The 14,686-nt window shown below is 36.3% G+C and overlaps 3 protein-coding genes across 3 annotated transcripts; 2 read left to right on the forward strand and 1 right to left on the reverse strand.

Annotated features, from left to right (window-relative positions):
• Positions 1-575: 575 nt before the first annotated feature.
• On the forward strand, positions 576-3,425 carry LOC142545455 (protein SINE1-like). The gene is made up of 3 exons (XM_075652654.1): positions 576-921; positions 1,331-2,776; positions 2,855-3,425. The coding sequence occupies exons 2-3, from the start codon at positions 1,460-1,462 to the stop codon at positions 3,338-3,340; spliced, it is 1,803 nt and encodes a 600-aa protein (XP_075508769.1). The 5' UTR covers positions 576-921; positions 1,331-1,459; the 3' UTR covers positions 3,341-3,425.
• A 788-nt stretch (positions 3,426-4,213) lies between these two features.
• On the reverse strand, positions 4,214-10,812 carry LOC142545458 (T-complex protein 1 subunit theta-like). Its single transcript, XM_075652656.1, has 13 exons — positions 10,430-10,812; positions 9,557-9,819; positions 9,320-9,466; positions 9,079-9,240; positions 8,496-8,573; positions 7,582-7,715; positions 7,167-7,239; positions 7,002-7,079; positions 6,780-6,902; positions 6,509-6,603; positions 5,878-6,087; positions 4,905-4,962; positions 4,214-4,512 (listed from the first exon to the last, which is right to left on the reverse strand). Exons 1-13 carry the CDS (start codon positions 10,578-10,580, stop codon positions 4,444-4,446), a joined length of 1,641 nt encoding a protein of 546 aa, XP_075508771.1. The 5' UTR covers positions 10,581-10,812; the 3' UTR covers positions 4,214-4,443.
• An 812-nt stretch (positions 10,813-11,624) lies between these two features.
• LOC142545456 (putative H/ACA ribonucleoprotein complex subunit 1-like protein 1) lies at positions 11,625-13,476 on the forward strand. Its single transcript, XM_075652655.1, has 4 exons — positions 11,625-11,838; positions 11,938-12,086; positions 12,183-12,298; positions 12,986-13,476. The coding sequence occupies exons 1-4, from the start codon at positions 11,691-11,693 to the stop codon at positions 13,161-13,163; spliced, it is 591 nt and encodes a 196-aa protein (XP_075508770.1). The 5' UTR covers positions 11,625-11,690; the 3' UTR covers positions 13,164-13,476.
• Positions 13,477-14,686: the final 1,210 nt, after the last annotated feature.

A 14,686-nucleotide genomic window follows, 5' to 3' on the forward strand; every position in this document is an offset into this window, starting at 1 on the left:
AATTTTGTTATAACTTAGAAATAAAAATTATGTAAGCCCAGTATGTATTCCACAATAATCAAGTACATATCCACATTTTATTCGAAGTTTGGGCCTAGAATTGCTAGTGGGCGAATCCAATAGATCCAGTTCTCAGAAAAATCTCCACTAGCAATTGTAGGCCCAAACGATCGGTCTGGGTTCATTGATCCACCGTTAAAATATTTGCCCCAACTATGAGCCCAATTGCAATTGGGGCAATTATTCCAATTGAGCCCTTTTTGGGGTCTTCTGCTGCTGTGGCGTAAACTGTGTACACTAATCCAAAGGTAATGATAATTTCCATCAGTACCCCTCCATGAATGGGAATAGACTGCATCAAATCACATTTGCCAGTCAGATTATGTTATTGCTCATGTGTGAGCAATTTAATTATTGTCATAAAAAAAAAAAAACAACAGTGTTTTCATCCAGAGAAGCCATCAATTTAAGTAAACTTCATATGAATAGGGAGAGTACAAAATAGCCCTCGAAATGATCCAGTCAAAGCACAATTTCATGTTATGGAAAGTAACAAAATAAGGTAGAAATTGGGAGGAGGATAGAGGGGGGAATATGGATAAAGATTTGAATGAGACTACCCTTAAATTTTTTTAAAAAGAGAAAGGGCTGCTTAAAGCGTGGACAGTCAAAAACAACCATCCAATTGGCAACCCGCTAAAGTTCATTTCTTCCAAGAATTTCAATTTATTGATCTTATTCTGCAGCCAAACTCAGCAATGGGTGTTGGTTGATTCGATTAATTTCCCAATTTAATCTGGGAAATATATACTCGTAACGGTAACAGAGTAATACTGGTTTCTTGGCCCCTCAATCTACCATTGGATTGTTGAAGCTATAACAGGAAGAGAAGCAAACAGCGGGTTCCATCTCGGTGCTAAGGTAATCAATTTGTATTTGAGAGTGGGATTTTTTGTTTACTTCTTGTCCTTATATCTTTGATGTCTGTATTCGTTTCTTGAGCATTTGGTGGTTCAATCTGAGTTTTAGCATTTGAGATTTCATTTCTTGAGCTGCAGAAAAATATGTGAAACTTATTGTTCGGAGTTTAAAGTTAAAAAAATCAGGGTAACCATTGTTCTCTTGACTCGATGCATACGCTTTTCTGATTTATTCGGAAAGAATAGAAATTTCTTGAAAATTTATGCTAGTTCCCTCTTAATTGTGAGACCGAAAATAAGCCACTTCTTCTTCGTTATGGAGCACTGGAATCTGATATTTATATTCTTGCTTTATCTCTCTCTGATAATGTATTTCTGTTACTTTTGAATGCGGCGATCTGGACATGCAGAACGAGGGTGGTTTTCATTTGTCAAGGTGGTGAGTAGTTGCAAAATTTTAGGGAAAATATCAGAAGCTGATTCCCATTGGTTGTCTGGCTTTTCAAGTTTTCCATTCGAACTTCCAGAGTGTGGTTAAAATGAATAGAAGTTTAAGTCCAATACTGAGGGAGTTGGAGAATCTTGAGAAGGATGCCGACAGTAGAAAATTAGCTATGAAAGCTCTTAAATCATATGTAAAAGACTTGGATTCCAAAGCAATACCCATGTTTCTTGCTAAGGTTTCTGAGAGCAAACAAACTGGTGTATCGCCTGGTGAATACACAATTTCGTTATACGAGGTTCTTGCTCGAGTCCATGGGCCAAAAATCATCCCTCAGATAGATAACATTATGAGCACCATTGTCAAGACCTTGTCCTCAAGTGCAGGATCTTTTGCCCTTCATCAGGCTTGCTCGAAGGTGGTTCCAGCTATCGCAAGATATGCAATTGACCCAACAACTGCAGAGGATAAGAAGAGAGACATCATTCACTCTTTATGTAAGCCTCTTTCAGATTGCCTATTGGGTAGCCTAGAGAATCTGTCTTCTGGAGCTGCCCTTTGTCTACAGATGCTTATTGAGTTTGATAATTGGCGATTTGCTTCAAACGAGATGATTAATGAGGTGTGTCAGAGAGTTGCCGGGGCTTTGGAGAAGCATTCACAGACCAATTCCCATATGGCTTTGGTTACGACTTTGACTAAACACAATAGCCTGATAGTTGAAGCGTATTCAAGTCTTTTTCTGCAGTCTGGAGTACGAATTCTTGACATTGGTTTTGCTGAGGAAAATTCACAAAAACAATTGTCAGCCATACATATGATAAGTTCTTTGATGAGATGTTTGGATCCAAAAAGTATATCATTTGAATTGGAGTTTGTAATCGAAGAGCTCGAAAAGTGCCAATCTGATCGGATGCCTTTTGTTACTGGGGCTGCATTTGAAGCGGTACAAATAGCAAAGAGGATTTGTGCTGAAAAGGGCTCGAAAATTGGGAGGGTCACACGTTCAATCACCGGTTCAAATTTTGATGGAAGACAAAACACCAAGAGGAGTGTGTGTGGATCTAGAGTCCAATCACCTCGCACTGTGTCACCGGAGTCACAAACCATTAATTCTTTTGTGGGATATGATTATTTTACTGGATCGCCAATCTCGATGAAACAGGACCCTCGAGGCATGAGTGATGATAGCAGAAGTGTAAACCGTAAACTTTGGCGAAGATGTGAGAATGGAGTACTAGATATATCTCTTAAAGATGGTATATTCTCAAGTATAACTCGGGAGGTAGACATCCTGAAACCTGATAATGATGAATTTTCCGACAACTGCAGCGGTCATACGGAAAATTTTGCCGATTTTCGACAAGGGACTACTGGACGTTCAGCTGCAAGAAGCACATCGTCCAGTCCTCAGGTAAGTTCTTTTGGTACCAGTGTACTTTCACTTCCGACTAAATAACCTCATAATACATTTGTCTTTGTTGTGCTTCAGGGATCAAACTCCACTATCAACCTCAATGATGTGAAGATTTTCAGTACCCCAAGAAAGCTCATTCATTCACTCCAGGATCCAGATAACTTGAACTCGGGCTTCTCTAAGAATCATACTGGAAGGTTCAGAAATTTGACTCCAATAACATTTGATCAAATGACAGCATCAAAGCTTAATGGCCTTTCTCTTGGCATAAATCCCATGATCAATGGTGAGGAAAATTTGTCCTACAGTGGTGAGCAGTTAATTTGCAGCTTAGAATCAGTTTCCTCAACTGAAGATGTTTATCCTGACACAGATACACCAGTGTCTGTGAATATGATTCCTAGAAATGAAACTCAGATTCAAAATGCCAATGTGCGTCAAGGCTTCCAATTCTCTGCTCGCAAAATTGTTTGTGGCATTTTACTTGTTATATTTGCAGTAGTTTTTCGTTTGTTGGCAATTGGTGATCTGGCAGATGGCAACATTCTTGTTCCCACCTAGATTCTTGTTCTGTGATTTGCTTATTTTTACGTGTACTTTGGTTGGAATATTTGATTTGAACACGTTCTCGAGAATACATTTAACAATGGCAATCATAAATTCATTTTTATTTGAACTTATTTTCTAGGTGCACTTTGAGCATTCTAGTTTATTCGTTTAAGTGGTGCATGACCTATGCATGCATGTGAATACTTAATGTTAACAGTCGTAATTTGCGAGCTTAATTTGTATTCTGTTACGTTAATCAATTCTACCATTGTGAAGACAGTTTCAAATTAGTCTTTTCCTGATTGTGGTGGTGGAACAGTTCATCTTTTGAATTATATATGAAACGTAATAATAAAAATCTGAGGACAATATGTTCATCGCTAGAATTGTTCAGGCCAGAGCTGGCAACTGAAAATCTCATTGGTTCTTCTGGTAAAGTGAAGATAGCATTGGTTTTTTTATCTCTATCATGGAGATACTTAATAGATACATACTGAATAAACAGATGGGTTTAAATAGAGGTGTCCATCAAAAATATATATAAACCTTATATCAAGGTTGATGGTGATAAAATTTAAACTTATTGTTAAAAATGATAATTAGTGAATATAATTAAAGTAATTCAGGAATGATAAATATAAATGTTACGTTTGAATTGTAACAATACTCATTATGCTTGAATTTTTATCCTTATCAACCAACTTACCTTTCAAGTTTCAATTAACATCATTAAATGCTTACGTAAAAATTAAGGCACACAGAAGATAGCATATAAGACGAGTAGAAATTGGTGCATAATCCGTACAAAGTTGCTAGCTTACTACTAATGTGATGAACTTTCAATAATTTTCAACGACATTCAACGCCCGAATTAGAAAACTGGGGTCACCAAAAACTACTTCTGGGATGTAAAACCAACACTCCGTAACAACATTATCAATCCATATCAAATTCGGACAAAAGAGCGACAAATTACTCTTTGCTAACTATTCCAGTTTCTCCAAAAATTCCTTCGACAAACAAAAAGATATCAAAAGCAGTGCTGCAAATAACAATAATAAACCGATTTTTATCAAAGTGAACTGTGCCTACAGACGATGTGTGTCCCCGCGAACTCAATCCTCATCCATTCCTGCAGCCCGCTCTGGCCTCTTTGGACCACCGGCTGGCTTGGCCATTATGATCTGGGGAAGAATAAAACAAAAATTGAATCCTAAGGGAATAAAACAGTCTACATAATAAGGAAATAAAGAAGTCTATGCTAACTATTTAAATCAGGGAGAGTCTGTGTCATTGTTATGAACAATGGCAAGTACAGTTTTCGAGGATTGATTTATTCACCTCTAAAAAGTTTATTGTTGTGATTACATATTGTACATTTGGCAGAAACGTTGGCCTCCAGCACCCCAACAGGATCATGAAAAAGCCAATGACTAGCTTAATCACAAGAGGGTCATGAAAAAGCCAATGACTAGCTTAATCATATGACCTACTGTTTGATAAAGCTCATAAAGCCGTGAAGAATATCAACGGCCTAGATTGGAAAAAGGTATGACCAGTAACAGAAGTAGGTTACCTGATCTACTCGCAAGACAGTGCAGGCAGCATCAGCAGCATGCTTTAGAGCGAATAATCTGTACAAAAAGGAGAATACTTTTATGTCAAACTCTCGACATATAGGCAAGGTAGCTAACAATTAGAACATCGACCAGAATATTTTATGAGATCTAGCAGCAAAAAGGTATCAAGCCAACGATTGCAAGAGGAAAGTTTGGCACACAACTGGCTTAGCAAGCACTAAATGAAGACAGTTTTCAATAAGATACATTCAAAAGGTAGATTATAAGGGATTCTACAGAATGGTTGGTTTTTTCACACTGTGCAATTACTACTTCACAACAAGAAACAATGCACACACTCTTGTGCATAAAAAAATCAAAGAAAAAACTGTTATTTTAATTTAAAATTTTTTATCTGATTGAAATGTTTGTTAAAAGTACACTAAATAAATTTTATTCAAATTAATTTTAGAAAGATAAAATTCACAATATAATTTGTATATCAAATTATCAATACCACTTTTCTACTTAATAAGAACTTCCTCATTGAATATTACTTTTTTATTCATAAATTCTGTTTGATAATAATTTAAGATTAAAACTTTTTATTTTTAATTGAGCTTCACGTTTTTTTAGGTAGAATTTTAATTTAATCAAGTTTTGGATTATTTTTTGAAGTTTATATTTGAACCCCAAAAGTGTATTTTCATGAGGTGATCTGTCTCTTAGTAAACAGAGAAAGTAGAGATCCTCGATATTAGCCCTTTGCCCCTAGCATCATTTTTTAAGATAAATATAAAGGTTAGTCTTGTTGTTTACACCTTTGGCGGCCCAAATGAGATTATAAATGTGCTATTACTTCATAATATACAGGGAGAGATGATTAACAAAATTTAGGCAGCCTATTTATAATAAACATTTTGATGAATAAATGATCAACGATGGTAAAGGCCCAAAGCTCGACAATCGGCACCTGGAAGAATAACTTACTTCGTGATGTAGAGATCCCATACATTCTTTGAAGACACATCCTTGCAGAGACCTTCTTCCAGATCAATGCCCACTTTTGTGTTACCAGATGCATGTTCGGCATACATTGATGATATGATCTCCATTGCATTGAGCCCAGCATTGTCCGCCAAAGTTTTAGGTACCATTTCAAAACTTTCAGCAAATTTGGAAACTGCATACTGATCCAACCTGGGAAGCAACAGTTTAGTTTAGTAATCATGATTGAATAAATTAAACACAGGTTGTCCAGTTACAATAACATGGAAATATTTCATAACAGTTCAATTTAAAGAAATCAAAACATGCACTATTAGCAATTTAGAACAAAATTTATCGGCGGGTGACCTCGAAGAGATTTTAAATGAGAATGTATTCATATTTTGTCAAAAACAGATTCAGAAGGTCACAAAAACTGCCGTGTAGTGTATTGATAATGACTCAAATGTAATCTATTAACAAATTTTTATGGTCTAATCAATTTAAACATCATTGGTGTCATGCAAGAAGTTTCAATCAAGAGAAGAGGATAAAAATCATACGGAAAAGGGAGAACTTCCTACAACTAATGCTATAGAAGATGTATATAAAAATTAAAAACAACACAAAATACCCAGTTTCTTTGAAAGAAAATTCCTTGAGCCTTTTGGCCAATTCAATTTCAGTAGCTGCAGCTCCAGGAATTATCCGACTGTCCCTGCACATAGCCTGTTGGAAAGTATTGACCACCATAAGATCCTTGTTAATGGCATATTCTTGGTCACCAAAAAAATTAACAACAACAATAATAATAATAATAATAAATAATTAAGTAATTCACATGTTCAACATTTCATGAGATCGACTAACTAGTAGACACTTTACTCGGTTTAACGGAAAACTACCTTGTATGTATTCACACCATCATCAACAGCCCTTTCAAGGTCATCCAGGATGCTATCAGTGCTACCTCGCAGAACAACAGTGGACACTGAGTTTCCACCTTGTTCATTTTTTACAACTGTAACCTATTAATAAAAATTGAGAAGATCAAGTATCACCAAAGCATAGAGCAAAATTTAGAGTAATTAAGATAATCAAAACTAAGTGATGGTGGATTGTCATACTCTGGCTCCACCTATTTCCTCCACTGAGATGGAATCAACATATCCAAGGTCATCTGAATTAGGCTGACTCAGCTTTAACTGTTTTCACAATAAATAAAAAAATGTCACAGAAGGGAAGTGCTGAAATATCAAGCACAATAAACCAAACAAATATGTCATGCTTACAAGACCAACAGCGCCAGTGGTGCGACAAAAACGACGAAGCTCAAATTTGGAGCTGATTTTTAACACCATGAGTCTACAAAACAAAGTTCCAGATCTTCAAATTATATACCAGAAATTTCAGTAACCAGCGGAGAGGGTTAAAGAAAAATGCGGGCTCCGTAATGATGACTACAGACTTGGGCATAGAATAACAATGAATAATGAAGATTCTTATAGCATGTGTCTTCAATAAAAGATGATGCAGAGGGAACAAAGAACTGAGCGGAAAAGGAAGTTCAACTAATTATCATCTCCCAAAATCACATGTTAATACTGACATTTACTACAAAATTCCACATCACTGAACAAGAAAACAAGATTATCAAGATTTAAAGGAAATTTCATGGAGAAATAAACATGGAGGAAAAGCTTGTACTTATAGCGCTCACAGAAGTGCAAAGCCATTTCCCCAACAGCTGCTCCACTAACTATGACCTTGGCACCAGCATCTGCAACTGCTTTGATGAGTTCCTCAACTTTTGATTCTTCGGTCTTTGAATAATTCTCAAGCTGGAAGAAGTTCAGGCATCAAAACAAAAATAAATAAACAAATAAACTTTAGTCTTTGCATAAAAACAAGACTTTAACAATGCTCATCATTAACTACAGATTACAGAAGTCTAAAAAATTATCGCATTCCTTATTAGAGGAGACCGAAAGGAAGAAGTAATTAAGTCCAAGATTTCTAAAATTAAGAAAATATAGAGACTGCCAAAGCTCCCTTCAACAGTAAGTTGAATTATGTTTCAAAAACAACTGTCACATTAAAACCTTTCATCATTGATTTCTGCAGGTCTTGTTGGGAACTCGATCGATGGAGCTCTATTTCCATAAAGGTACTTACAATCCAATAATATAATTACTCAAATTAGGTGTTCTCTTCATCGACATGAATGCTAAACCATTTTGAGGTACAGGACAAATACTCACTCAGAAAATTTGATGCTATTGAAATGGAAGCATTTAGGTTCTAATAGTGGAAACAAACATACGACAATATACATAAACAACAAGGCCCTAAAGATGCATTTTAAGATCCATCACGTGATAAGAAACTAAAACATCAACTCGGTAAAGAACCCGGCATCTAGAAGGCTCCGGGTAAAGCGAAATAATGCAGTAACTAGGCCACTTACATAGAAACCAGTGGAGGACCTGCTATGACAGAGAAGGAGAATAAACGATGAAACATGACCACTTAAGATTGTTCAATAACCATATAAGGAACAAATATTACCACATCAGTGCATAAAGGTCTGAAAACAGAGTTAAAATCTCACGTATAAATACCTGCTCAGCACTATGTATAAGGACAGTTCCTTTTGTTTCTGTAGCTGATGTATCAACACCCCCAACAAAAACAGCAACCTGTGACAGCAAACGATAATAATAATGGATTTAGATTCATAATGTGGAAGCATCATTCGTAGCAAGCATACTTAATCGAGATTCGAAAAAATAACAGTAATCGAAGGACAAACATAATACGATACAAGGTTGAGGCAGTTTTGTAACTGAGAAGAGTAAGAAAAATAAGAATTGTCATACCAACAAGCTTAAGTTCTGCCCAAATGATTTACAGCTCTCTCACAACCTCCAAAACATCATAAAAGAAATTTTGTTCCCAACTTTTTTTCCTTTATTTTTTAGGAAGGAATATTACTGTGAGGACGAGCGTTACTACCGCCACATAATTTGTAACATTGATGTGTACAATGAACATAATATCCTTGTTTTTCAAGAATTAAAAATAGAAACAAATATTCTGAATTAAAATAAAACAAGCCTTTTGCTTTGTTTGAAGCAAGAAGCAGAGCAGGAATACACATGACTATCCAATAAAGAAAAGTGATATATGTATCATAACAATCACCTTGGCCTTCTCAATTCTCTTAATAGTCCCCACAGCGTCATTCTTCAATACAATACCTCGAACTATAGTGGAATCATGTAGACCTCCACCCAAGAGCTTAGCAACTCGGACATTATCCACATTGAAATTGGATGGGTTCTTGGGGCAAACCTGAATACAAGCCTAGAAAAAAATGCCTAACAATTAGCATTTTTTCATGGTAGATATTAGACTGTATATCAAAAGTACAAAGTTGTTTTACATCAGCAATTAGAGAACACATTTTATCCTCCAGTCCAAATTGTTTGCTGGCAACTGCAGATCGCATTCGTGAAATAACTTCGTCTTTTTCTCTCACATTCATATTCTCCGAACCACTTTCAACCAATTCCTCCAATATCTCGATTGTCTGCAATAATAGGATACTAAATTACCTTAAATGAAGTAGGCAAGAACTACATTTCATTTTCAACACAGATAAACATCTAAAACCTCAAACCTTATTGATAGCCTTTGTGTATCCAATTATAACCTCACTAGGGTGCAGCCCCATCCTAATGAGTTCCTCTGCATTCTGCAGAAGTTCCCCAGCAAATGAAATAGTCAAATTAGCTCCATCCCCAATTTCTTCTTGCTGTGCTTTTCCAGCAAAAACCAAAATTTTAGCTGCAGGATGCTGAACCTCAAGCTCATTTACTATTGTTGCAGCATCATTGGTGACAAAGAGTTTATCCAAGTGATTGATGACCATCTTATTCATACCTGAACATGAAGATAAGGGCCATATAAGGGAAAATTGTTCAAAAATTTGATAAACGATGAGTGCCATGGTTAGATGCTTCCTGAAAATAAAATCGCTAAGTTTCAAACTGTAAATAAAAGATTAGAATATGTCAGAAAGTATTAAGGAGTTCACGTGAGGTAGTTGAAGAAAGAAGCTTCAATTAAGATGAATAAGAATATCTCCGAAACTCCTTTCAATGATTCGGAAAATACTTGGATGCTCGACAGGGACCAGCTAATGCGTATTACATGTATAAATAAGTAATATCAACGGACCCTATATGAAGATGAAGCTAATGTAAATGGCACTGTACTACCACAAAACGACGATGAAAGGCGTCTCAGGAGCACAGCAAAACACATACAAACTCGTGGTTTAATAAAAACATCATAATTAAAGAAACAATATTTCTTTTTCGTACTGAGCTTCTCTACTCCATTTCTTCATAGAACAGCGTACTATGCTCATGAAACCCAGCGAAAATTTGATCGAACCCAATCATCGTTTAACCAGTCGAAAAAATACCACTACTTTACAAAAACATAAAAGATAAGTCTTCGATGAAAAAGGAAGGGTTAAAAAAGAGACCATTGGGACCGAGGGAAGTGCGAGTGATGGTGGATAGCTGCTTGCAGGCGTCAATATTCTTCAGCACCGCCTCGTCGAGACCCGACAGATGCCGGTGCCCCTCTTTCAGCATCGACTGTATTCCGTACGGCTGCATTCCAAACCCAACCATTTCAAACCCCCAAAGGACTCTAACTCAGACCACTTACTCGCCGAAAATCTGAAACGTCACACAGGAATTGAATGTCCGAGATCTATTAAACCGCTGCTCTGTGTGTATGTGTGTGTGTTTATACAATGGACGCAGGAATGAATTAAAACCCAGGAGGAGTAATAGAAACCCTACTCACTCACAGGCTTGACACCCGTGGATCCTATCGACCCGGACCTCGGATCCATAATCAACCTGAATCCTCGTATTTCGTGAGCGTAATATTTTATTTAGGTCATCTATCAAAAAATATTTCTTTTTATATTAAAAATATTACTATTTATTGTAAATATCGATAAGATTGACTCGTCTCACAGATAAAGATTCGTAAGATCGTCTCACAAAAGACATACTCTGTAATTAATTAGTAATTATGTTTCTCTTAAGTTCAAAGATATTAATGTTGTCATTTGAGAATGGAGGGGATGTGCAGTAAAATGTATTAAAAAAAAAGAGAGACGGAAATAATTAAGACGATGTGATAAAGTGTATATTGTTTAGTATAATTTTAAATAAATTCGTATATTGTAATGTGATATCCAAATTACTCAAATCATACACGCAAAATCACAATGGCTATTTAACAAGTTCTAAATCGAACATGAGATGGATACTAGGCCATCAATCCAAATTTTCTTTGTCTAATGTCAGAAGTATTTTTTTTTATGGGGGTGCTAAATCTGTAGAATAATATAATTCTCTGTTTTCTATTATTTGAGAGAAGGAAAAAAAATCCACCGTTGGTATCTCAATCTCCAATTGAATGAGCTTGGACCGGTCTAGCAATCCATACTGGACCTATCAGATTGGGCCCCCGCCAGAACGGTCTGGAACCTCTCCTTACTATCCCAATCACGTAAGCTTGCATTGTCTGAAGGCGTCAGTTTAATAGGGCTCCAATTTTAAAACGATAGTAGAGTTGGGTCCCGATATCATAATTTGCGGCCCAATCCGAAAACCCTAAATCCTACTGGAACAACTTGGTCGAAAACGGCTTGCTGGTGATCGCCATTAAATTGAATATAACAGTGTATAAATTCCTACTCTAGTTGCAGATCATTAGTGTGGATCATGAGACCTCCGAGGGGACGCGGCGGAGGAGGCTTCAGGGGCGGTAGAGACGGTGGACGCGGCTCTAGAGGCGGCAGATTTGGAGGCCGTTTCGGTGGTGGAAGTCGCGGCCCTCCTCGCGATGAAGGCCCTCCTTCAGAAGTTGTTGGTCTGTGCTCTGTCTCGACGCACATGTGTCCTCTTTATGAAATTTATTGCTGTAATTTTAGCTGCTATAGTGTTTAATGAATGGTGGGTTTGTGCGTAGAGGTTTCTACATTTGTTCTTGCTTGCGAAGGAGATGCGGTCACGAAGCTTACAAATGAGAAAATACCTTACTTCAATGCACCTATCTACCTTCAGAACAAAACGCAAATTGGTAAAGTGGATGAAATTTTTGGCCCCATTAATGAATCTGTGAGTACACCGCTTCCAACTGTAATGCGTTTGGTTTTCGAGCTTATATTGCTTGATATTTTCTTACATCCATTGCTATTTCCATTGGTATTGTAGTATTTTTCCATCAAGATGATGGAAGGTATTGTGGCCACGTCGTATGCTGCGGGTGATAAGTTCTTCATAGACCCTGCTAAGCTTTTGCCACTCTCAAGATTTCTACCTCCGCCAAAGTACGACTTTTTCTCTATTTGTTTTATGTCTCTAAACTTATTGTAGATTTGGTCTTCTTTAGGAACACGCGGCAGGGAATTTTTCTGTCTTGCTACTGGGCCACTGGCCAAGACCAATTCTTTTTGCTTAATTGTGTGGTAAACTGAATATGTTGTAAGATAACGATTACTGGCTGATCAGTGATCAGTGAATGATCTTATGTCCAGGGCCTTCCCTTGCTCGATTATGTGAACAGAGTTTATGAAATGTTTAATCGTTTTTATCTTGGGAACTTTTTTTAATGTGCTTATTCAAGTAGATTATGTTAACGGTCTTTTGTCCTGAGCCTATGCTAGGATTGTTTATCACTTATTTTCAAATGAGTGATTTTCCAATAACACACACCGAGTGTGAGATCATAAAATATTCTACATTTGTATTATGGAGTAAGAGTGATTGATCCGGAGGTTGGTTCATGGTACATGGATGTTGTTTCCTTGATTTATCGATCAAATTAGTTTCTGTACTATCTAGCGTTGAAGGTTGTTTTTCCCGCTCGTGTGTTTTGCCAAAGAAAAGAATACACACGATTACTTTGCTATAAAAATCTAGCTATAACTGTAGCGCGTAGTTTGTTATCTCCATCCGAGATTGGTTGGGTGGTTGGTGTACTCAAAGTGTAACTGGATGCTGTACTATTTTTGCAGGGGACAATCACAAGCAGGTAGAGGCGGTGAACGTGGAGGTGGTGGTGGATTTCGTGGAAGAAGTGGACGTGGAGGTGGATTTCGTGGAAGAAGTGCTCCAAGAGGGGGTAGAAGAGGAGGTTTTAGAGGTGGTAGTCGGGGTGGTGGTGGAGGAGGTGGGTTCAGGGGCAGAGGGTGATCATAGACTGTCTGCTTACCCTGATCTCAGGGTGTTTAGTCTATTCCAACCTCATGCGCACTTGGATGGTATTTGGTTCTGGATGGGCAAGTGTTTAAAATACTGGGTCTGATTTTTCTATATCAACTGATATGACTCTGCTCCTAGTGTCTATGTATTAATCTATCAGACGAGATTTGATGTCTTTTGATTTGTATCGAGCCAGTTTTTCTTCAACGGTTCTTTTGGGGAGGAAAGAGTTGCATATTCTGTTTGTTAGTTTCTGAAATCCAAAATATTTTTATTTACTTTTATAAACTATCCATATTGATCATGAATATCCCTTAAAATGTTTCGTAATTTTGCAGAAAAGTAAAGGTTACATGGCATTATTTGAAAGTTTTGAAAATGAGATTTGGAGATTTTTACTCTGAGGTTTTTTGTGCAGATATCCCTTGATTTGAAGATATGTTTTGTTCATCAAGCAAAATCATATTTTCTTATACGATATCCTCCATTTTCATAAATTATTGTATTCATACCCATATGATATCATATTCCTGTCATCGTTATAGTGTACAAGTAAATGATTTCAAGAACGCACTTCGCTCGCGATATTACTTGATGAAGTTGTTGATCTATGATCATATGATATATATACATAATTATGTATATTTTACATGTGTGGATAAAAGTTGGAGATAAATATATACATAATTATATATATTTGATTTGTGTCCCTTCCAACCCATTCATATAATGTTTCCACGTGTGTGCAAATAAATATATATAAATCTATATACATACATGTATGTACACTATGATGGAGCTCAGAAACAGCCGACAGCATGCGTTCGGCTAGAAATTTGAGTGCGCACACACATTCAAGCTTCCTTTCTTCGCCAACCCTCTTATTTTTTAGTGACTAATTTTTGTTATGTTTGTGGGGACTTTACTGTTTATTTCTTCAGATTGTCTCTTTTTCGATTACTTTCGTCAGTTTTGGATTAATTAAACATTTGGTAGTAAATATTTTACAATTCTTCTGGCATTTACTTTTATACATATAGGAAGTACGCAGTGCGATTTAGTCCGACGCCATATAATGATTCAATATCTACAAAGAATTTTATAGTTTGTTCCTCCGGTGTGCATTTTCTTGGGTTTAATTTCAATATACACTCATGCTTGGGGGTATTCAACTTTTAATATGATTTTTTCGCTATACACGGTTAGATATCTGAATTTACCTAATAACATGATTTCACTTCATAAAAGAAATCACATTTATGATTCGAATATTAAATTTATAACGTGAAAAAATATATTTGATTATATGGTTTGATGTCCAGAATTGGAAATATATATATATACATATATATACGGTTAGATATCTGAATTTACCTAATAACATGATTTCACTTCATAGAAGAAATCACATTTATGATTCGAATATTAAATTTATAACGTGAAAAAATATATTTGATTATATGGTTTGATGTCCAGAATTGGATATATATATACATATATATACGGTTAGATAT

The sequence above is a fragment of the Primulina tabacum genome, chromosome 5 (genome assembly GCF_025594145.1).
Source record: "Primulina tabacum isolate GXHZ01 chromosome 5, ASM2559414v2, whole genome shotgun sequence".
Lineage (NCBI taxonomy): Eukaryota > Viridiplantae > Streptophyta > Magnoliopsida > Lamiales > Gesneriaceae > Primulina > Primulina tabacum.

Bases quoted from the DNA above. Each gene is read 5' to 3' on its own strand.
- LOC142545455 (XM_075652654.1), top strand. From the start codon at position 1,460: ATGAATAGAAGTTTAAGTCCAATACTGAGGGAGTTGGAGAATCTTGAG. The intron at 2,777-2,854 runs GTAAGTTCTTTT...GTTGTGCTTCAG, and splicing joins GCACATCGTCCAGTCCTCAG to GGATCAAACTCCACTATCAA.
- LOC142545458 (XM_075652656.1), bottom strand. From the start codon at position 10,580: ATGGTTGGGTTTGGAATGCAGCCGTACGGAATACAGTCGATGCTGAAA. The intron at 9,467-9,556 runs GTTTGAGGTTTT...CTATTATTGCAG, and splicing joins ACACAAAGGCTATCAATAAG to ACAATCGAGATATTGGAGGA. The intron at 6,903-7,001 runs GTATGACAATCC...TTTTATTAATAG, and splicing joins AGGAAATAGGTGGAGCCAGA to GTTACAGTTGTAAAAAATGA.
- LOC142545456 (XM_075652655.1), top strand. From the start codon at position 11,691: ATGAGACCTCCGAGGGGACGCGGCGGAGGAGGCTTCAGGGGCGGTAGA. The intron at 11,839-11,937 runs GTCTGTGCTCTG...GTTTGTGCGTAG, and splicing joins CCCTCCTTCAGAAGTTGTTG to AGGTTTCTACATTTGTTCTT. The intron at 12,087-12,182 runs GTGAGTACACCG...TTGGTATTGTAG, and splicing joins TTGGCCCCATTAATGAATCT to TATTTTTCCATCAAGATGAT.